This window comes from Microplitis mediator, chromosome 7, assembly GCF_029852145.1.
Source record: "Microplitis mediator isolate UGA2020A chromosome 7, iyMicMedi2.1, whole genome shotgun sequence".
Lineage (NCBI taxonomy): Eukaryota > Metazoa > Arthropoda > Insecta > Hymenoptera > Braconidae > Microplitis > Microplitis mediator.
Window position 1 is genome coordinate 16080791 of NC_079975.1, and position 23992 is coordinate 16104782.

The 23992-nt window shown below is 34.8% G+C and overlaps 2 protein-coding genes across 2 annotated transcripts in view; one reads left to right on the forward strand and one right to left on the reverse strand.

Annotated features, from left to right (window-relative positions):
- Positions 1 to 23992, reverse strand: part of LOC130672204 (peroxisomal acyl-coenzyme A oxidase 3-like) — a 169910-nt gene that overhangs the window by 105829 nt on the left and 40089 nt on the right. The gene's annotated exons all lie outside the window — the stretch shown is intronic.
- On the forward strand, positions 956 to 1595 carry LOC130671938 (uncharacterized). The gene has a single exon (XM_057476085.1). The coding sequence runs from the start codon at positions 1032 to 1034 to the stop codon at positions 1593 to 1595; it is 564 nt and encodes a 187-aa protein (XP_057332068.1). The 5' UTR covers positions 956 to 1031.

The window sequence follows — 23992 nt, forward strand, 5'->3', positions numbered from 1 at the left end:
ACGATTCGTGACGATTTAAAACAATCAAAAATTTAATCGTTTTTAATGATCAATTGACGATTCATGACGATTTAAAACGATTAATGCAGTTTTAATCGTCATTAATCGTATTTTCTAATCAGGAATCGATAACTGAGTTCATGAAAATAAAATACTGCGTAAATAAAATAAGTATAAAATTTAAATTTATTCCAAATTCTTCAATAAAGTGTTGTAAATAGATAATCAATATTTATTTTGTTAAATAAATTTTATAGATCGATAAAAGTCACCATTTAAGTATGTTATCAAGAACTATTTTGTCTCGTGAATGTTTAGTCGCTGAATATTTTTGCTCCGAATATTATGACGTGGATATTATATCTCATAGATATTACAGCCGTGGATAATTTTGGCGTGGATATTGAGTCGTCTAACCGATACATTTGAATCAAAAAATAAAAGAGCAGCTGTTTCAGAATTCAAATACCACAGGTGATTTTAAAATCCATGCAAGACTGCTGCTGATATTTTTTTGTTAATTGTCCTATAGTGATATGAAGTGGATTGCTATTTTTTTTTACTCTAAACGTTGACTTTTACTTTAAAAAAAATATTTTCACCAATATTAAAATTTGTTTGTCTGGAAACATTCTTTCAATAAGAAAATTCAGAATAATTTTTAAAACGGCGAATGAAATGACTAAGATAAAAAAATAATTTCTAGAAAACGAAAAAATCCCGAGCTTGATTATGGGAAAAGTAAAGTTATTTTGGCATGGTTTCAACAACCTAAAAAAATGTTTTTGAGTCCAGACCTTATTTTTAAGGTATAAACGTATGATTTAGAAATCGTGACAATGAAAAAAATAATTTTTATAAGTAACGGACACCCTCATGTATATCTGTGCGAGAATAAAGGTTTTCTACTAAGTGTCCATTATTTTAATAGGGTTACTATAAACACGATAGCAGACCTAGTAAAAAGTTCACTGTCTGTTGGAGGATGGGGTGAAGATAATAAAGAACTATTCAGTTCTTTCTCAGATATTATGCTAAATAAAATTGGCGAGAGTTTTGAGTTAACAAATAATGAAGATGAAGCAATTGCTCGAGTTGCAAAAGGAACATTTGCCTACTACGAAAATATTCATACTTTAAAAGAAGTAAGGGCAAAGAGACAACTTTTAGAATTTGATGAAAAAAATCAGGCTTCGAAAAACAGTAAAAACCTAAATGTTGATAGAGATTTGCATATTATGGAAGAGTGTATAATTAATATGCCGATATCTATCGGAATGGATAAAAATTCTCCACTAAAGCCACAAGTTGATCGTGTAATTAATAAAATAGTGGAATCTGGACTAGTAAAAAAATGGCTGACTGATGTAACGGAGTGGTCGAAAATAGTTGAAATCAAATCTGAATCTCAAGGACCAAAAGCTCTCATAGATCTCCGAAAACTTTATGGTATTTTCGTAGCACTTGGCATTGGATATTTTTTAAGTTTTATAACACTTATTGCTGAAAACCTTTATTGGAGACGTATTATTATAAAAAATCCAAGATATGATAAATACCAAATGGATCTTTTTTATAGCTATTCGAGAAATTGAATTAAAAAATCATATGTTAAATCGCTGATTACTGAATTTGTTCTATATCGAATGAACTAGCGTTGTTTGTTGAATATACTTTATTCCAATAAACAGCTTTACAATACAAAATATAACTTATATTGATCTAATTATAATTCCATATTAAGTCTATCATTCCATAACATTGTGAGTAACAGAGAATAAATTATTAAAAACTTATGGCATATCTTTCGAACTACCCTTGCCTTTGATGAAATTGGTTTAGGTCCTAAATTTTAACGCGTAGAAGTTGCGAAATGATAGCTGCTCAGTCACGAGCTTAATTATTTGACAAGCTTCGTGTACTTTTGCTACGTCTGGGAGTTGCCGAATTCGCAACTGACGTCAAGGTCAGAATAGTGCTGGTTCACTCGCTATTTTGGCCCAGCACATACAATTTCTTACTCATGGTCGTGTCAAGCCGGCATGAAAGCCCCACTACAAGTTATCCAATTAGATAAATTGGCAGCTACCAACTACTTCTTTGCACGCTTTTAAGCCATCAAGAAAATTCGCTAGTGCAGCTATGCTGCATACGTCACCACCGAGCAGCAACGAAGGAAGACGACGCCGCCTTTACATGCTTTCGGTATCTTGTGTTCAACCGCTTCGCCTCGTGCTTTCTAACGCTTAGATTTTTTTGATAGATTCGTTGCTTGCAATTAAGTTTGATTCCGCCAATAAATTATAAAGATATTGTCAATAATTAGTTCGTATACTAAGGCGACTATTTATAGAGTCTATTGAATCGTTCGCTAATAAATTAACGTTAATTAATCTGTCGCGAGCTTAACCAGCACTAAGACCACATGTTAATTGTTATACGCGATTTTACTCTCGTTGCATTCGCTTATACTTTAGTTGCATGTGCTCTCTAAGTATTAATTCTCACAGTTTAATTTGTATAAAGTGTAAATAAAACATCTCAATTATTTATTACTAATTTTATGTAATTTTTAATTATTAACTTTCACCACACCTACACCAGAATCCTTTTGTGCATTCGTTCACTTCACGGCACTATTTATTTCTACCACTACGATCGACTAAGATTTGCTGATGATATTAGATTAGGATTTGATAATAGCAATATTACAGTAGCGGATTTTGGTTTTTCAAAAGCTTTTGATTCAGTTAATCCTGAATTACTTTTAAAAAAGTTTCGTCTCCTAAACTTATCAAGCGAGATTTAATTAAATTCTTAAAGTCTTACCTCGCTAATAGATTACAATCAGTACAATATAATCAAAAGTATTCATCATGGATGTTCAATAACAATGGAGTACCTAAGGATAGTGCATTGGGACCATCATTGTTTGCATTGTATATTAATGATTTACAATATTTCTTATCTTGTAAATATTTACTATATGCTGATGACTTAGTAATCTATTTTACATGTAAAGTTTATGAGATTAATGAATGTATTTCTATTATCAATGTTGAAATAATTAAATTAATAACATGGCGTAACTTTAATTATTTACAACTGAATTCAGCTAAGACAAAAGCAATAATTTTTATAGGCAATAAGCGAAATAATCTGTGGATGGTACTTAAATGTACATAAATGATGAGCTAATTGAATATAATCATGAAATAACATATCTAGGAGTAATATTTAATGGCAAACTTTCATGGTCCAGTCAAGTAACTAGTATGAGCAATAAAGCAATGCAAATGTTATATAGATTAAAAATGAACAAAAAAATGTTTTCGTGCTTCGTTTGAAACGACTATTTTTTTTTCTGGTCCATCGACGGAATAATGTTCGAAACATGTAAAAAAAAATTCTCACCAAACATTAGCTCTTAATTTTAATTTTAAGTACTCACTAAATGAATTTGAAATTTTCCCATTGAATTAACATATAAATTTTGATTTTTTTTTTTCAATCATCTATAGCTCCGCAGCATTGCGAGATCTTAAGACGCAATTCAGCGGAAATGACAGAGGAATCTTTCCTCTTTAAAAGTGCTTGTAGCTAATTTACGTTTTGTCACCAGCCTCACCGGTAAAAAATCTTAAAGCCAATTTGTTCTCAAATTTTATGGTTTTCTTTAATTTACTCGCAAACCACTAACTTTAGAACAGCATTACACAGGACTTTCTAATAGAAAATTTAATTTCCTACAAAAAAGGTCATTTAAGCCGTTACCGTAGAGCTAGTAGTTTCCGTGATAAATCAAATTAAACATCTCAAAATTTGAAAAATTACTGTTTCATCCGAGATTTCAGAACTTTTTTATAAAATTATGGCCGAAGAAATATATAATATATGCTGGTAAATATATCATCAAAAATATGTCTAGTAATACGAAACTGTCTCCTATTACACTTACCTCCATCTTTTCTTACCATAACCCAAATGTCTCTGTTTGAATATCGAACGCTTTTTCAATTACTATACCTCTCTCAGTACAAAGATAATTGTTTCATACTTTTTATGATTACATATACATGTGTAATATGTATTTTCATATTTTATTCTTATACATGATATATATCTACGGCCATAATTCTATAAAAAAAGTTCTGAAATCTCGGATGGAACAGTAATTTTTCAAATTTTGAGATGATTAATTAGATTTATCACGGAAACTACTAGCTCTACGGTAATGGCTTACATGCCCTTTTTTGTAGGAAATCGAACTTTCTATAAGAAAGTCCAGTACAATTTTGTTCCAAAGTTAGTGGTTTGCGAGTAAATAAAAAAAAAAACATAAAATTTGAGAAAAAATTGGCTTTAAGATTTTTTACCAGTGGGGCTGGTTAGAAAACGTAAATTAGCTACAAGCACTTTTAAAGAGGAAGGATTCCTCTGTCATTTCCGCCTAATTGCAACTTAATATCTTGCAATGCCGTGGAGCTATAGATAATTGAAAATAAAATCAAAATTCACATGTTAATTAAATGAGAAAATTTCAAATTCATTTAGCGAGATGTGAGGGTATGCCCTTGCTTCGCCGTAACAGGAAGTTCGGACAATCCTTCGTTAGTAACTCGGGTAATCGAAAGTACTGGGTTCTGAAATGTCTGACGCAGCCGAGTACGCGGCTTGATTTGGAATAGGGAAATGGTTGAGAAAATAATGTAACAATGATCTTAAATATAACTCTAGCTCTTTTATTATAAATAACCAATTTTTTATTTAATATGTACACTTAGTGCTAAACTCTTTTATAATTAATAATTAATAATTAGAAGTTTCGTTGTAAAGTTTTACTGCGCATGTGCCGCCTTCGTGTCACCGGGATACAAGTCCCAACTTTATTAATGTAAAATTTACCCAAAATAATTTAATACAATAATAATTAACAAGCTTTTATTCAACTTTAACCCGTAAAGAAAATATCAATGTCAAGGAAAAATCCTGACAATTAAAATTAACCAATAACTAATTTCCCGCATGCACAGAGATTGAAATAACTTGAATGAATTGAATGAAGAACTTAGTAAAAGACGATAAAATTCGGCGAGGAAATCTCCTCCACGTGTTTGACAAATTTTAATATGATAAATTTTCCAAAACCTTTATTCCAAGGAACTTACATTAACCTGTCCTAAATGCTTGGCCATGGTTGTCGTCTTAACCGCAAAATTCAACAGGGTCCTCCTCACAATGTAGTTTGAAACAAAACGTGGATGTAAAGAATTTTGGAAACTTCACTTGTAAATTAATGGCGTCTGCCTGAATGGAAAACTTATTCTAATACTGAGACAAAATCAAAATCCTTTGACAACTGCACAACTGAAGTCTTGAGCAACCGCTTTGTTCGGCTAGCCGGTTAGAATTATTCTCGGTTGTGTTGTCTGGCGACGAGGTGTCCAACCTACACTGACCGTCGCGCCGTTAAATTAATTCGACGCAAGGGCGGGTGCGCAGATTAAAAGGCGTGAAATTTCATTTTTGCTGACCTGGCAGTCGAACACCAGGTCACCCCGTTACAGAGAACTAAAAATTAAAATTAAGAGCTCATGTTTAGTGAGAATTTTTTTTACATGTTTCGAACATTATTCCGTCGATGGACCAAATAAAAAAAATAGTCGTTTCAAACGAAGCACCCGAATGGTTATACATGGAATTATATATTGTAACGGGGTGAAAATTAGTTATTTTTTAATTTAAATTCAAATTCGACTCGCGCCAAAACGAGAGCGACCTCCTCCTACAACAACGGTCGGTAACCTCAGCACCTACTTATCATTGGGGTCACTGCTGTCGAGTTTTGGACAGTTTGTTTTATAGACGTTGGCCAACCTGCGAGCAAGGGGTACGAGGCCAAGGTGTGGCGAGTGGTCGGTCTCTTGGTTCTGGGCGTTCAACAGCGACGGACGCAATTCCCGTACTGCTATACTCATTAAATAAAGTTTCTACAACATCATATATTGGACATCCATATACGCCATTGCCAAGAGCTCATAAGCCCACTTGGTGTGGAAGCTTATTTACTAAGTTACTTTTATAAATTATATTGGAAGATTGGAGATTGGTTGGAAGTTGATTTTGGACCTGGTTTACGGAGAAGCTGCAACTCTTGGTGGATTTGAGGACTGGAGGACGTTGGATTAGAGAGGAAGTCGGAGCGTCGGAAGGAGCGTGGAAAGTTGAAGTGAGTGGTGCAGAGTCATTGTATAAAAATTGTATATTCAGTAGAGTCATTTGTTAAAATTGTCACAGTAGAGTCATTGGTAAATTTCGTCAAGTCGAGTCTGTCATAGTAATATCAGTCATCAGCCATTTTATTAAAATTGTTCACATCCATTTAGATTCTTGTAAGGCGACTTCGTCTTAAATAAATGTCAAATTAATTAAATTACATGAAATTACTTAATAATTATACTCCAAACTAGTTCCCTTACAAGTATAAGTAATATTAAGATCTCTCTCTCTCTTAAATTTAACTACTGCGTGGCCCAGTACGGGGAAACCCTGTTCTGAGGCGGAGCAGCCGAGCAAAAGGTTGTAAGACACCTCAAGTCTTACATATGAATAGACTCTTAATTTTTTAAGGCCACAACTTAAATTATTAAATTAAGGGGACCCATTACATTGGCGCACAACGTAAAAATTTTGATATCAAAATTTTAGGAGAGAGATTTTATTGCGCTTGAAACTTTGGGAAAAGAAAAAAAAAATTTTTTTTTCTAGTATACATAAAATTGTTTTTTTTTTTGTGTGGTTGGAAAGTAGCGTCGGTTGTGGGCGAGTCGAGGGAGTCGGTTTGGAGGACGGAAGGTCCAAGTCCGTAACAAGTTTTATACTTAGGAATACTATGTATATTTATTATTATTTTTTTTTTTTTTAAAAAAAAACCAGACAAATCTGGGATATTATTTTAAAATAGTAATTTGAGGAAAATTTTATTATATTATTATTTATATATATATTTATTTACGCATGTTATTGTTATTATAATCGTTTATTTACAATTTTTTTTTATTATTTATTAATATAGTTTTATTTTACTTTGTAAAAGAGTAGAGACTCGGTAAAAATTTTTGCTGGGAGAAATCTTATTTCGAGTTGGAGCAAAACTCGAAGAAATTAATTTCTTTGGGTTTTGTCGGCAAATACGAGATAGATTTTTGCCAAGTAATTTTACCCGTGTTTCATTGTCACTTACAAAGCAAAGTAAAATTTTAATTATTATAGGAATTTATATTATTATTCTATTCTCGAAAACTCTAAGCGCATTAATTTATTTAATATTGTCGAAAATTTTTGTCAGCTTAGTTTTGGAATTTTAAACTGTTAAGTAAAGAAAATTTTCTTAATCCCCTATTTACGTATTTGAAGTAAGATCATAAAATTTCGACTCGTTCAAGAGCAGCAAGTACAGCGCGGGCAGAAGAACGCCGTAACAACGATGACGTTGTCATTGTTGGTGCGAGTGCGTCTAATGCCCCGACACTTCCGGTACAGCAGGGCACGGGGCGAGTACACCACTCGCCCCCGCCCGCGTACTCGACAGTCACTACCGCGCCTACTAATGCAGTAACCTCTTCGGTACCGTCAACAGCCGTATCAACAACTAGTAGCACGAGCGGAGCTAACCAAATCTCGGTCGATACGCGAGTTAATAACGCTTTATCCCCTGGGTCGAACCCAGTATTGACTTAAGTCGGGGCGAGAATTGACAGCTTAGTAACTAATCAAATGCAAATTGGGGCTCGAGTTGATAATTTGTCGGGATTAATTGGGACGCAAAATGATATGAATCGAACAAATGCTCAGGCAATAGAAAGACTAACTGAAGTCCTGGATCGGCTGATGGTTCGGGAGCAAGCTCGGTTAGAGGATCATGTCCACAATGATAACAACTTGGGAAATAATAACAACTTAAATAATAACCCGGCTCAAAATAACGATGTTAATAATCCGGCTCAAGTTAATAATAACTTAGTCAATAATACTATAGTAGAAAACAACAATAGACATCATAATAATAATCCGGTTTTACCACAAAACTCAATTTTACGGAATTTAGCATCCAATAGTAATTTAGCGTCAATTAGGAATTTAGCATCCAATAGTAATTTAGCGTCAATTAGTAATTTAGCATCCAATAGTAACTTAGCATCAAATAATCCGATTTCACAACAAAATAATTTATTTCAAAGTATCATCCAACAAAGAAATTTCAATAATAATAGACCGAATAATTACACTAATAATTTACGAAATCAAAATTTACTTAACGTTCATGATCCCTTGCCAGCTGTCTCCGACCCAGCCGTACCCGGAACTTCTTTTGGGACATACAGAGATCCAGGTGTGTCTCAATCTTTCCGCAACCCTATGATTTTGTCTAATCATGGTGCTGGTGGGGGGGAGAGGGATACACCTGGACTACTCGGTAGAAGATCATCACCTAACCTATTCCAGGGTTCGGGGCATATTCCGGTACCTCCTATGGGTTGCTTAGGTGACCCGAGTCGAGACGACCCGAATATGCACTGGGGTTTTGACCATGTAGAAGACCCCGCTCACGGATATCCTGACCTTGACAATCGTTCGTTAAATAATTCTCAGAATTTGCCACGCAGGAGTTTTGGACCATCTTCTAGATGGAAAGAAATCCGCTCACAATTAAACATGTGGTCTTTGCGCTTTCCACAAAGCGATTTATCTGCTAACGATTTTATTTCATCAGTCGAGGCCAGGGCTGCCCGTGAAGGGTGGTCCAATGAAGAGATTTTGCATCTCATGAGCTATCTGCTGCAGGATAAAGTATCGCGTTGGTTTGATGTTAATTTTCCAAGATGGCGGACGTATGACCAGTTTAAAGTAGAATTTTGTAGAACATTTGGTTCTTCTAAAACTGATCAACAAATTTTGATGGAAATTGGGCAAATTAAGCCCCAAGACGGTGAAAATAGCTGTGATTTAATATTTCGTATGCAGCAGAAATACCGTTCCATGCGTATTCCACCGGCTGAGTCTGAACAGGTAATAAGTATTAGGAACCATCTTCCTAATGAAGTGCGTACACTTGTTTACTCTCGTCCTGTTTTTAGCTATGAAGGTTTATTATCTGCTGTGCACGAGGCTACTGTGTCCTTGGAGGAGTGCAGAAGGGTATACGGCGCTGAGAGGTCTATGGATGACAAGCTTAACAAACCGAAGGAGAAGATCCGCTTCTCAGCTCTTCAAAGCTTCCAGAATGCTGAATTCAATCTTGTGGATGGTGATTACCGACAGCCGCTATCGATTGAGGAGGTCAGAGAGGAAGAAGATGGGAACTACACGGTGTGTGCCGCGGTCAACAGCAGCGGACAATCGTGGCGAGGGGCGGATTACCGTCTTCGTCCACGTTTCGATGTCCAGATCCGTGGTGGACAACAACACCGTTTTCCATCTTCCACCCCGTCCACTCAACCTCAGCCTGTCTCTAATCAACACCAACAGCAGCCTAGTTCAGTACACTCTTGTACTTGTACTCATTGCGGGAATAACCAACACTCAGTGCCACCTTCTGCGCCTTTAGGACCAGTTGATCGTAGCTACAGGCTATTCCCGTCGCGTAATCCACGTAGAATCGCCACCTGTCATAATTGCGGTCAACCTGGTCATACGTTCGACCATTGCGAGAACCCGCGTGCAGACGTGTGCACGTATTGTCAAGAACTAGGACATGTAAGACAAAATTGCGGTCTACTTAATCAGTCCAACTCGTCTGCGGCTTTACCAACTAATGCATCATCATCAGGTAGCTATCCTAACAGTTTCGTTCCTACAAATCCTGCTTTACCACCTGCCTCTGATCCAAAAAATGGCCATCGCCAGTCTGGGTAGTTCCCCCTTCCAGACGCGGCGGGAGGTCAGTCAATCAGGGGAAACAGACTGTTAGTTACGTAAATAGAGTCAATTCAAATAAAGTAAATTCAAAACTAAATTCAAAAATTAATTCAATTTCGAGTTTAAATTCAAACAAAATTAATTCAAGTCAACATTTTTATAAGATTGTAAATAATAATTCTAGTTAATTTGGTAGTTGTAACCCTCTTCAAGGGAAAAAGGTTAAGAAAAAGAAAAGGAAATTAACACCTAAGAGAATTTTACGGGTGGTTAATTGGCAGAAAAGTCAGAAGGAAAAGGTTAGGTTAAGTAATGTAAATATGGAGGTTGGGGTTGGTGGTAGGGACATCTCACAAGGGCGAGATGTCTATTCCCCTGAAATGTGTTCGACGACACAGGTCAGGGATGATACCTCGGGACTGGGAGTCATTTCTCAGGCCCAGGTGGTTACTCTTGACGTGTGTTCGTCGACACATGTCAGGGATGCTGACGTCGAGCACTTGGGTGATGTGCCGACTGTCAACGAGGAGGAAATGGAAGTTTTGGATTTGGGTGTAAATAGTTTGGAAAATAATGTTGTAAATAGTTGTATATTTATTAATATTAATTCTATTTTAAATAATTTGAACGCCGGTAACTTAGATGGAATTTATTTGGAAAGTCCCTCGGGTACCTCAGCCATGTCAGTGACATTGAGGTCATCTGATGATTTAGTTTTAATTAATAATTCTAATTTTAATCACTTTAATTAATTTAATCATAATGATGATAAATTTAAAAATCTTTCTGATCAAGATTTAATTAATTTATGTAGTTTTACAAACGACGTTAATGATGAAAGCCATACATCTGCTCTGAAACGTCTTCTTGATCTTTTTGAAAACGCGTCGTCGAGTAATTTTAATTTAATTGAGTCTGTTGGCCCTGATAACGCTTTGGAACCTCAACAAGTGAACCTTGATAATGTACCCTACCTTTGTGGACTAGAACCTATCCCTCAGGAACACGAGGAGGAGGTTGAGGATATAGAGGGTCCTATGGAGGAAGAATTAGATTCTGGTTTCGAGTCAGATAATTCCGTACCTGAATATTTTCCTTCAGGTACTCCTCAATCCTCTGCCACTTCTCGTGCTTCGTTTATTCCTGATATTTTATCTAAAAACCATCTTCCTGCATCTCTCATCCATCGTATTGCATCCCGTACAGCCTTTATACCCGGCACTGGACCTCGCGCGCCTATCATCACTGCTCGTATTCCAATATCCATTTGGGTATTTGGAGTGCAGTTGGAAGGCATTATTGACACCGGTAGCGAACGCTCATATATCAACTCCCGCATTTACGAGAAGGTATATGAGTTGAGCTCCGGTGAATTAACACCTGATGATACGCAGCGTCGTGGTGTCCTGTTAGCCAACCACACACTCTGTAAAACTAAAGGCGGAGCTCCTTTTATAATTCAGGTTGGTACAGTTGCGGGAGAGCAGTACTTAAGTGTATTGGACGGGTTAAGTCATCAAGTAGTATTGGGGATGGATTTTGCTCTGTCATTTAATTTAAAAATTGATTGTGAGAAACGAACTTGGCGTTTTGGCGTCAGTAACGAAGAACATCCATTCGAGCTAATCCGTTGCCGCGAAAACCCTACAAGGTTTAATTTATTAACTACAGAACAGCGGGAAGACTTTGATCAATTTTTAAAACTTGAGATGCAAAAATTCGAGTCATTACCCAATCAGGGGCTAACCGATTTGGTTCAGCATACCATCGTGATAGAGGCTGGTGCTAAACCGGTAAGGATTCGTCCTTATCGACGGAGCCCAGCCATATCCGCTGAATTAAACCACCAAGTCATCGAATTAAAAGAAAAGGGTTACATTAGGGATAGTGTGAGTCCGTGGTCGTGTTCACCGGTTATGGTTCCGAAAGCGTCGGGTGATTTACGTTTTTGCGTCGACTATCGCCCTGTAAATAAATTGACATCTCCACCAGCGCACCCGTTGCCAAATATGTTGCGAATTCTCAGTGCGTTGCATCATGCCGTCTTTATAAGTACGATAGACCTCAAGGAAGCTTTCCATCAGATTTTAATGAGTGAGGAGTCAATACCATACACTGCATTTTCTGTGGAAGGTTTGGGCCATTTCGAATGGGTCCGCATGCCATATGGTCTTTGTGGTGCTCCCAGCACTTTTCAAAAGGCCATGGATAAATTACGTGAACGCTTTATTAAGCTTCTTGCTGATCGTAAATTACCGATGGTGTGGGCGGAGAAAGTATTTGCGTATCTGGATGATTGGGTCATAATTAGTGAGACCTACGAGGAACATAAAGAGCTTCTCTCTTTAGTGTTTGAAGTTTTTCGTGATGCTGGTCTTTTAATCAATCCTATTAAATGTAAATTCGCGCGCTCGGAAGTGAAATTCCTAGGCTTTATTGTCGATTGTGAAGGATTAAGACCAGACCCAGAAAAAATGGCTCCGATCATCCGATACCCCCGCCCCACCACTCGTCAACAACTCCGTCGATTTTGTGGCATGATAAATTGGTTTCATCGGCACTTACAAAATATTGCCCGCGTACAAGGACCTTTAAACAAACTCTGTAGTCCTACAGCGACTTGGGTTTGGGATGAAAAGGAAGAGGAAGCTTTTCAACAACTTAAACAAGCATTAATTAATGCCAAACCTCTGTCCATTCCAAAAGTTGGTTTGCCGTATTACTTGTACACAGATGCAAGTGATACTGGTCTCGGTGCTTTCCTTGTACAGAAAGATCCTGCCACAAGTAAGGAATACTTAATCACTTGTTTAAGTCGCCCGTTGCGCGGAGCTGAAACACGGTACACTACGACTGAAAAGGAATGCCTTGCACTCGTGTGGGCCGTGCGTAAGCTCCGCTGCTACTTGGAAGGCGCACCATTCACCGTTATCACAGACCATTCTTCACTCAAGTGGCTTCACTCGCTTAAGGACCCCAGTGGTCGATTGGCTCGTTGGGCAATCGAATTGATTGCTAGCCAAGTCACCATCGAACATCGCAGGGGAACTGAGAACGAGGGCCCGGATGCGCTTTCTCGCTTACACGAGGATGTCGAACCGGCCCTGTGGTCCGAAGTGTTAGAAAACCTTAAAATTACGATCTTAAACCTTACGTCGGTACTGGCAAAAGATTGGTATGATGCCCGTATTGAGAATGTCACTAAAAACCCTAATAATTATCCGGGGTGGCGTATCGTCGATAACAGACTTGAATATTATAAGCCTGACTATTTAAAAGACACAATAGGTGATGAGGACGCGTGGAAAAGGGTGGCGCGAGAGTCTGAAGTCCATGATATCCTTCGCAGGAATCATGAAGACTCGGATGCCGCTCACCTCGGGCGTGAGAAGATGTATCAAAGAATACGAATTAAGAACTATTGGCCAGGAATGTATCGCGATATAAGTGAATACATTGAGGAGTGTGAAGTCTGTAAAAAGACTAAGTATAAGCAGACATCTTCTCATGCCCCTATGCGAACTCGTCAACCTATTGAACTTTGGGCTGTCGTGGCAGCCGATGTAACTGGTCCATTCCCACGCTCGCGAAAAGGATTCGAGTACATTTTGATAATTCAAGACCTTTACACTCGGTTTGTCGAGATATATCCATTACGGAAACAAACCGGTAAAAATGTAGTTGAGTCATTAGGTAATGCTTTTAGTCGATGGGGTTATCCAATGATCTTTGTTACAGATAACGGGCGTGAGTTTATTAATATAACACTTCGAGACTATCTGAAAAATGTAGGTGTCAAGTTTGCGCCACTGGCAGTTGCCCATCCCCAGGGAAACCCGGTTGAGCGGATCAACAGAACCCTCAAGCCGATGATAAGGGCTTATATTGATCAAGATCATACCCTGTGGGATGAGCATCTTGGTGACTTCCAGTTGGCGTATAACTCGTCATATCACGCGTCTATTCACCTATCACCATACTACCTAAATCATGGCCGCGAACCGCGTTTATCGGGGCGAGCGACTGAACTTGAAGTTCATGATTATGAAGATGATAACCCTGAGTGGAAAAATAGGATGACCCGTATGGATCAGTTACGTCATTGAGTCGAGACTGTAATGAAAAAGGAGAGTGAGAGGCAGGCACTATATTATAACAAACGTGCAAAAGAGCCCCCAGTACTTAATATCGGTGATCGAGTTATTATCCGAATCGTAAATTATCAAAGAAATCTGATCGGTACTGTGCTGCATTAGCTCATAAATTTTTGGGACCCGCCTTTGTTGATAAAATCGTGAGCCCCGTGGTCGTACAATTGCGTGACGAAGCTGGCAAGAATCTCGGCACTCATTACACGGCAGACTTGAAGATACCGCGATCGAGTCAGCAAAATAAAGTAGTTGCGTTATAATTTCAGTCATGGCGGACTCTGGAAAGGACGAGGAGGCAGCAGCACGACGGCTGACCAAAAATCAGCGTCGTCGGGTTCGACGCAAGCGAGCCCCGGCCCCAGAAGCCGCACCAGAAGCACGGGAGGCTTATCAGGCACGCATTAACTTGCAAACACGCCGTCGGCGTAAGAGACGTCGCCGGGCCAGGGAACTCCGGGCGCAAAGACAGGGAGAGGGGGTCCCTGTCGTCATTCGTGAGGGTGACCTAGCGAATGAGAAAGAGCGGGCCCTCATCGAACTGATCAGCTCGCCGAGCCGAGGAAGTGGGGGCATATCATATGTCCTCGACTTCGCCCCTCATGACGAAGCGAAAAATTAATTTTCATTTTTCTATTTCATTTTTGTTATTACCTTTTCATTGTATTTTATTATCTTTTGTACTTTTATAATATTTCTATTAAAAATTGAAATTCTAGGATAACTAACTCATTAAATTTATATTTAAATTCAAATTCGACTCGCGCCAAAACGAGAGCGACCTCCTCCTACAACAACGGTCGGTAACCTCAGCACCTACTTATCATTGGGGTCACTGCTGTCGAGTTTTGGACAGTTTGTTTTATAGACGTTGGCCAACCTGCGAGCAAGGGGTACGAGGCCAAGGTGTGGCGAGTGGTCGGTCTCTTGGTTCTGGGCGTTCAACAGCGACGGACGCAATTCCCGTACTGCTATACTCATTAAATAAAGTTTCTACAACATCATATATTGGACATCCATATACGCCATTGCCAAGAGCTCATAAGCCCACTTGGTGTGGAAGCTTATTTACTAAGTTACTTTTATAAATTATATTGGAAGATTGGAGATTGGTTGGAAGTTGATTTTGGACCTGGTTTACGGAGAAGCTGCAACTCTTGGTGGATTTGAGGACTGGAGGACGTTGGATTAGAGAGGACGTCGGAGCGTCGGAAGGAGCGTGGAAAGTTGAAGTGAGTGGTGCAGAGTCATTGTATAAAAATTGTATATTCAGTAGAGTCATTTGTTAAAATTGTCACAGTAGAGTCATTGGTAAATTTCGTCAAGTCGAGTCTGTCATAGTAATATCAGTCATCAGCCATTTTATTAAAATTGTTCACATCCATTTAGATTCTTGTAAGGCGACTTCGTCTTAAATAAATGTCAAATTAATTAAATTACATGAAATTACTTAATAATTATACTCCAAACTAGTTCCCCTACAAGTATAAGTAATATTAAGATCTCTCTCTCTTAAATTTAACTACTGCGTGGCCCAGTACGGGGAAACCCTGTTCTGAGGCGGAGCAGCCGAGCAAAAGGTTGTAAGACACCTCAAGTCTTACATATGAATGGACTCTTAATTTTTTAAGGCCACAACTTAAATTATTAAATTAAGGGGACCCATTACAATATAATTATATATGACCATATATGTAATTACATCTGATTAGATCTAACTGATGAAGGCTAGGTATAACCATATAGGAGCCTATATATGATCAGATCTAAGTATATATTATAAGTCTACTAATTCTTTGAATTGCATCAAACTTTAACCTTGGATTTCTTTTTTATTGGTGGAACGTATGTAAAGGACATAAAAGACCTTTTTTGTAGATCAGTAAATTCAATGTGAAATTTTTCGATAAAACTTTTGTGTATTTTGATCCTTTCTAAATTTATAAATTTCTCACCATGTTCCTAAATGGAAAATCGAAAATTACACCGGCCCACAAAAAAAAAAAGTGGTCAATACTTTTGACCGGACCTACCTATCTTTATGTATTTCAACGCGCTGAATCCGAATCTGAAGTCAGTTTTGCCCGTACACCCTTAAAATTTTGAGTAAATTGCAAAAAACCATAAAAATTGCCAAAAATTCGCAGTTGTGGTAAGAAAAAAATTCATGAAATTATAGATCAAGTATGATTTTCATGTATTTTGGTCCGCTGAATCCAAATCTGAAGTTTATTCAACCACAAGCCTTTTAAAATTCAAGTAAATTGCAAAAAACCCATGAAAATTGCGGAAAATAGCAAGAAATTGCAGTTATTGTGATAAAATAAATTATGTAGAGTTAGATTAATAGATCAATTATGATTTTATGTATATATATATATATATATATATATATATATATATATATATATGTCGAATTACCAGTTGAGGTATTAATGAGACTCGGGTCTACGCCGTTATCTTTGCCACTCATCTTATTTATTAAACAATTTAACGAACACACATAGGTAATTACTACTCACAAATATCGTATACACTAAACAATAAGATTACAAGCAATAATATCAGTATCGGACAACTACAAAATATGAAAGTATCCGAGAAAGTATCAAAGATTACAAAATATCAAATATTACACAATATTAAATACACAAATTATTACAAGCGATTAGTTTACTAGAGAATAACAACTATTGAAAATATTCTAGTTACTGTTGTAAAATGTATACGGCGGTAAAATTAAAATCGAAACGAATACACGATCGGTCGGATAGCAATGTTGTCCGTTCCTTTGCTCAATTAGAACTAACTCTCTGTACCCAATATTCTTGCGCCCCCGACTCGACCAAAACTATATCTCAGGTAATTTTACGAACTCGTACAATTACTTCCATATGTTTAAAAACTCATTATACCGAAAATATTGCTATCTCTCGACCGTGTCTACGTTGGATGCCCAGACGGGCTCCTTCGACTTAAGTCTACCGTCATAAACGTAAATATAAAAACTAACAAAATCTTAAGCGGATTAAATTTGTAAAATATTTTTACTAAGTTTTTATTGTCTAAAAACGAACTCAATATAGTTAGGACTTTCCCAAGTCTCAGGAAAAACCCAAGTATTATTTTATCTCCGACATATATATATATATATATATCACACCAAAAACAGCACAGCTGTAATAGATTGCGCCAAGTACACGTTCAAATTGCAATAATATATTAACTGTACTATTCTACAAAAATATTTGAAATCACTAAATAATGCCAAGTTAAGATACAACATTCTGCGATAAAATAGTTGATAGATCGGTTCAATAGATATGAATGTACTTAATATAAAAAGAAAATTGCCAAAAAAGGCGGAAATCATAAAAATATCAAGTATTTGGAATTTTCTTTAATTAAAAAAAAAAAAGTTTTAGAAAATATAAAAATGAAAAAAAAAATTAGTTGAACGTACTTGGTGTGCGTTATTAAAGCGAAATAAGTATATCAATTGATTGTAAAACATTTACAAATTATGAAATAACTGAATTATGACATAACAAGTTGTTTGCGTGAACGCACACCAAGTACGTTCAACTAATTTTTTTTTCATTTATATATTTTCTAAAACTTTTTTTTTTTTTAATTAAAGAAAATTCCAAATACTTGATATTTTTATGATTTCCGCCTTTTTTGGCAATTTTCTTTTTATATTAAGTACATTCATATCTATTGAACCGATCTATCAACTATTTTATCGCAGAATGTTGTATCTTAACTTGGCATTATTTAGTGATTTCAAATATTTTTGTAGAATAGTACAGTTAATATATTATTGCAATTTGAACGTGTTCTTGGCGCAATCTATTACAGCTGTGCTGTTTTTGGTGTGATTTCAAATCTTTTTGTAAAGACATTATATGTATATATATTAGGGTGCTTTTTTTTTACGAATATATTTTTTTTTCGCTCCCATCCCGAAATTTTATTAGAAATAGCCCCAAAAAAATTCCCTGAAAGTTTGAGCCCTTAATATTAATATTAAGTACTCGACGACAGCGTGTTAAGATTTCCCATTTAAAATACACGTAAACTCGGGTTTTTATTTTTTAAACTTTTATCGATAATGATCGTACTATCAATTTCACAGAAAAATTACTCACACGATATTTAAATTCTGTCAAAATTAATCTCTTCAACTTCAGTTAATAGGAATTAATATATATATGCTATGAAGTCGAAAAAAATATCCCAAGCAGTGCCTCTATGTTACTTTTTAAGTTATGAAAAGTTAAAAATAATCAATTACCCTGATAGCCACCCTAACCGTAAGTTATGGCCAGTTTTTCAAACCGAGTTTCTTTTTATCCGGGTTTTAATTAATATTGTTAGTATATCTATATGTTAATAATTATATAGATATACCAGCAATGATAATCAAACCCGGACTAAAAATAAACCTGGTTTGAAAAACTGGCCCTTAACTACAAGCTACTGCCGTATTTTAAAGGTAACTTGAAGGAAAGTGTTGGAGAGCGAGCAGATTACCTTTAAGTTGACAGTAAATTGTCTGTTAAGTTAAATTCAATTTGACTACATGTATGACTGTCAGACAATGACGCTAAGTTGATTGAAAATTTCACTTCAAATTGACGTTTTTCTGTCAAGTTACTGCCGTATTCTGAAACCAACTTAAAGGAAAGTATTATCCAGCCAAGGTTTGCCAGAAACTTTCTCGTTAAGTTAGCCGAAAGTGTTGCTCTGCAGACCTTACTGAGTAAGGTATGGCTATCAGGGTATATAATAAAAAACCCAGTAAGTAACTGGTTAAATAACTATATGGCTAGTAATTATGTACAAATTGCAGCTAAATTCGTCTTGAGCGCTGGAAGCCGCCAGCTTTTCAATCCAAGATTCTTAATCTGTGACTTAATTATTGCTAGTATACTTGGATATTTTCATATAGATGTACGAGCAATAATAGTCTAATCACATATTAATCAAATTTCGTATTGAGAAACTACCTTTATGTATACGTGATTATATGTATAGACAGAGTCACTGATTTTACATTTCAGGTAAGTTTTTCAAACCGAGTTTATTATTAATCCGGGTTTGAATTATTATTACTGGTATGTCTATATATTATTAATACCAGCACTTTAATTTAAACTCGGATTAAAACGAACCTAGTTTGAAAAACTGGTCCTTAATAAAATCTGCTTAACATGTGTGTATACTCAAATGCTAAGAACGAAAATATTGTACATATTATAAAATATATATTGATGAAAATATACACAATTTATTGTGTATATTCATGTGCTAAGAAACTAAAATATTCATACATACTAAAATATATATTGATGAAAGTATACACAATTCATCAAAAATTAGAGTTTATAAAATTTATTAAAATTATCAAAAACGGCGCAAGCAAAAATTTAGAAATTTAAAAATGAAAACTCAAATATTAAACTCAAAGATTTCTCATGGAATTGGTAGAGAATGATGAAATATTAATAATGAAATAGGTAAATAACGGATATAATTTATATTTATCTATTAATTAATCAATTTAAATATGAGAGAGGTTAAACAGGCATATGACACCGGTATAGAGACATGGTCGACTCGCGCCGCCACGTTCACACATATGTATGTATATGTGTTTGAACGTGTACTTGGCGCGAGACACGACCGTGTCTCCGGATATATATATATATATATCTGTATAAATCTAAGTAAATATCAAAAAATCTCGAAAAATTAAAAAAAATTGATGTTGTTGTGATGAAAATCATTTTTTAAATCAAAGCAAAATATATTAAATAATTTAAATTAATTTTTCAGATTTTAATGGCTTTCCAGTCTTGTAATTCTTTATTAATTTTAAATTTTGACAATTTGTAAATGAATAAATATAAATTCAAAGTTTATTTGGCCCGTTAGCCGTCAAAAAAATTAACTTATTGCGGAAAATAACACATACAGTAATGAAAAAAATTGATTGAACTTCATCCCTCGCGGACTCGGGATTACTCCGAAATCATGGTGAAATTTCGGTGAAATCATAGTGGAAAGATAGTGAACCCATAGTGAAATGACAGTGAAATCACTGTAACTTTGTGCCATTTGCTTACTGTGTGATAATTATCATCCGATGGTAATTTTATGATGATTTCACCATCGATTCATAGTAGAATCACAATAGCATAACAGTCAATTTACAGTAGTATAGCTGTAAGTTGACAGTAGTATTACTGTGTATTTACAGTGATTTCACTATCAGTTTATGCTGGATCTGCAGTGCTTCAGTCATGCTTTCTCAGTAATAATACCGTGATCATACAGTGATTTCACAGCAGTCTTACTATAGATTCTTCGCGAAATCACAATAATATCGCTGTGAATTGACAGTAATATTACTGTGATTTCTTAATCATTTAATCCTGGATCTCCTTAGTTTTCATCGAGATTTAGGGGCAATATTGAGATCCTATATTTATTGATTCAAAGATGATAATAATAAAATTAATAATAATATTATAATAGCAACAATAATCCTAATCTTGGTTTTACAATAAATAATTTTTCTTGTTTAAAAAAATTATTTATTATTTCTTTGTACGACTTCATGTAATTCCTCTGGAGGATTAAATGCTATTTTTTTACCCTCGGTAAAGAAGGAATTTTATTTTTTTTTTAACGCATGATGGGACTCGAACTGCCGACCCTTCGATTGAGAGTAGCTTAAGTCATGTACTTTAGCCCGCTCGGCCACCACACGCATTCGGAACTAAATATTTAATCTGTTACTTCATGCTATTCAATACTATATATACTCAAGACTAAGCTATAAGAAAAATTATTTTATTAAATACTATAAAATTAAAAAAATTCGATATTTATAAAAAAAAAAAAAATTTTTGCCTTCATTTGTAAATCATCAAGTTTTCTTAATTTAAGAATATTTTATTCTAAATTATGATAAATAATAAATATTTACTATTGAAATATTAATCTAAATGATGTTCTCTTTATTTTTTGCAGTAGTTTAAATTCAATTTATGCAGTTTTGAAAAAAAAGTTATTCAATTTTTTTATTTATTTATTTTTTTTCATAATTCTCAAGAATTTTACCGTCTTAAGCTTTTATAAAAGTAACTAAATTAGATAATTACAGATAAAGTTTCGCTCGGAAATTCCTAAAATAGCTAAATTTATAATAAATAAAATACATATGTGCCCAACAGTGTTGCCATAAATTTTCTCAAGGAACCACTACTGTCGAAAAAAAAACCACTAAAAGACCACTAACGCTACCTGAGAGAGAAATATTGAAACCATTTAAAAAAAATCGTCGATTTTCTTAGCGGGAAGTTAAAAATAACAAAGCGTCAATTTAATTAAATTATTTGATTGAAATTCAATTTTGTTGTTAATAAATTCTATATTTTTATGATTTATAACAAATATAAATATTAATATAAATTATAATTAAATAAAATACACAGTTAAATATTTTATGTTAACTTTTTATATAAAATAACTTTATGACGTTTAGCTATGACTTAGACTTTATGACTTAGTTACTTTCGTCTGAAGAACTTTCAGGGCCTTCAATTAGTACTTCATCCGGGACAGCGTAAGCTTCTTTTGTCCGGATTTTTTTTATAATGTCTTCTGGAATTTCATAAGTATCACAACATTTGCCTGCTTGTGACAAACCAGCTCTTATTGATAAAATTGATGTTAGCATTGGCAAAGTCATTTTATTTCGTTGTTTGTTTTTTACAACATTCATACTACTAAAAAGTCTCTCCACATCGGCGTTAGAATGAGGTAATATCAATAACGAAATTGCAAACGAAGCTAGTTGTTGAAATCTGGGATGTCCTTGAGCATCTTTGTACTCCAGAACTTCGTACCAAAATTTTTTGGTATCATTGGTTTCGGTCCATGATAATAAATGTATTTGACGCCATTGCTCATCAACTTGCGCAATTAATTCTTCATCCTTATTAAAATAAGTTAATAAATCAATAATCGGTTGTTTATTGGGGTTCAATGCATTATTTACGCTAATTTTTTTAATATTTTTCATTATTTGTAAATTATTTGGTAATCTTATTTTTAATTCTTCAATCAGTTTAACAATAAATGTAATACACCGACCCCGAATTGCTTTATCATCATCATTTGAAAGTCCCTTTTCTTTCAATTTAGTCATAACGTTCTCAAATCTATATCCTGAGTAACAAGTTGAATCAATATAGTCCTTTATATTTTGTTCAAAAATGTCTATTTTGTGAGAAGAAAGTGTAATTTTATTCACAAGTGTGTTAATTAAATTAATTAATTCATCACAAAGTTTTGTGTGATCCGTATCTTTTGACTCAAAAAGTTTATTTACTCTATTTACCTCAGAAAGAATTGGATAAATAAATGATATAAATGCAAAATTAACATCATCGCTGTACATTGAATGTAACTGTTCAGCTGTGTAACACCTTTCATCCATTTTGGCGATTGAAAAGTGAGTCTTCAGTTCAAGCCATTGTTGGTGGATTCTTGATACTGCTGATTCAATAGACAACCATCTAGTTTGAGAAGATTGTACCATTTTCAAAGGGTTTTTTCCGTCATTTATTGCGTTGTACAATTTTTTATATTTATCTTGCCTTGACGAAGACCGGGCAAACCAATTATAAGTTTCACTAATTAAAAACTCTAGGTTCCGAGGCAAAAATTCTTTTGCAGCAGCTGAAACTGCCAATTGTATTGAATGGCACAAACAGCGTACTAGAATTAAATTGGGAACGTCAACTTTCAATTTGGCGTAAACACCGTTGTTTATGCCAGTCATGACTGATGCATTATCAGTCCCAATACCGACTAAATTTTTTATGGGCATATTAAATCGATCAAGAGTTTTTTTAATTGCAGAAACGATGCCTTCAGCATTTGACTCAAATAATGGTGCAAGATCTAAATAGGTTGATATAATTTTCTTATAAACATTACTGTAATAAATCACTATAATACCCAAATACTTTAACACAGCAATATCAGTGGATTCATCGAGCAATAAACTATATGACTTATTTTGTAAATGTTCTTTAAGAATATTGAAAAAATGTGGCGCCAAAACATTTATTATAATATTAGAACATTTAGTTCTATGTAATTTAATTTTAGTTTCTTCGTTGTGCGAATGATTGACTACTGTACCCAAATGATCGATTAAACTGATGCTGGAATGTACAGCCATAAATAATGATAATCTTGCTTCTTCTTTTTTTATTGAAACTGAATTATTTTTTACTGTTTTGAAAGGAAGCTTTTGTTGACTAATTATTTCCTAAAAAAAATTAAATATTCAAGTTAATTTATTAAATAATTTTTAACATCGTTTGTTTTATATCTGTTTAGGATAATATTAGTAATTTAATTATTAAATGGAATTATCAATGATTTTTTGACGAACAGATTAAAATACGTGATTGTTAGTATATAGTATTGTAAAACTTTATATGCATACAAGGTAGTAATAATGATAATAAAAATGTAATTATAATTAAATGTACTAACTTTGGCTTTTTCTAAATGTCTTGGAGTATTCCCGTGATTTTTTAGATCAGAATAATGGTTTTTTAATGTAATACCACACGCTGTACATTTCGCTCTTAGACCAGATGTACTTTCAACGGCTTGTAACCAATTTTTCAAAATCGGGTCTTGAAGCCAAGCGGTTCGAAATTTTTGACAGTATTTTTTAGACTCCGACATAATTAAACAAATTATCAAATTGAAACAAATATTTAAAATAAAATAATAATAATAATAATTAGAACAGTATCAATACTAACAGTGTAAAACTTGAGTGATCTTCATGACCAACACTTTTCACAGTCATTTGTTTCTTTGTTTTTGTA

Excerpts from the sequence above, each read along its gene's own strand:
- LOC130671938 (XM_057476085.1), top strand. The coding sequence starts at position 1,032 with ATGCTAAATAAAATTGGCGAGAGTTTTGAGTTAACAAATAATGAAGAT.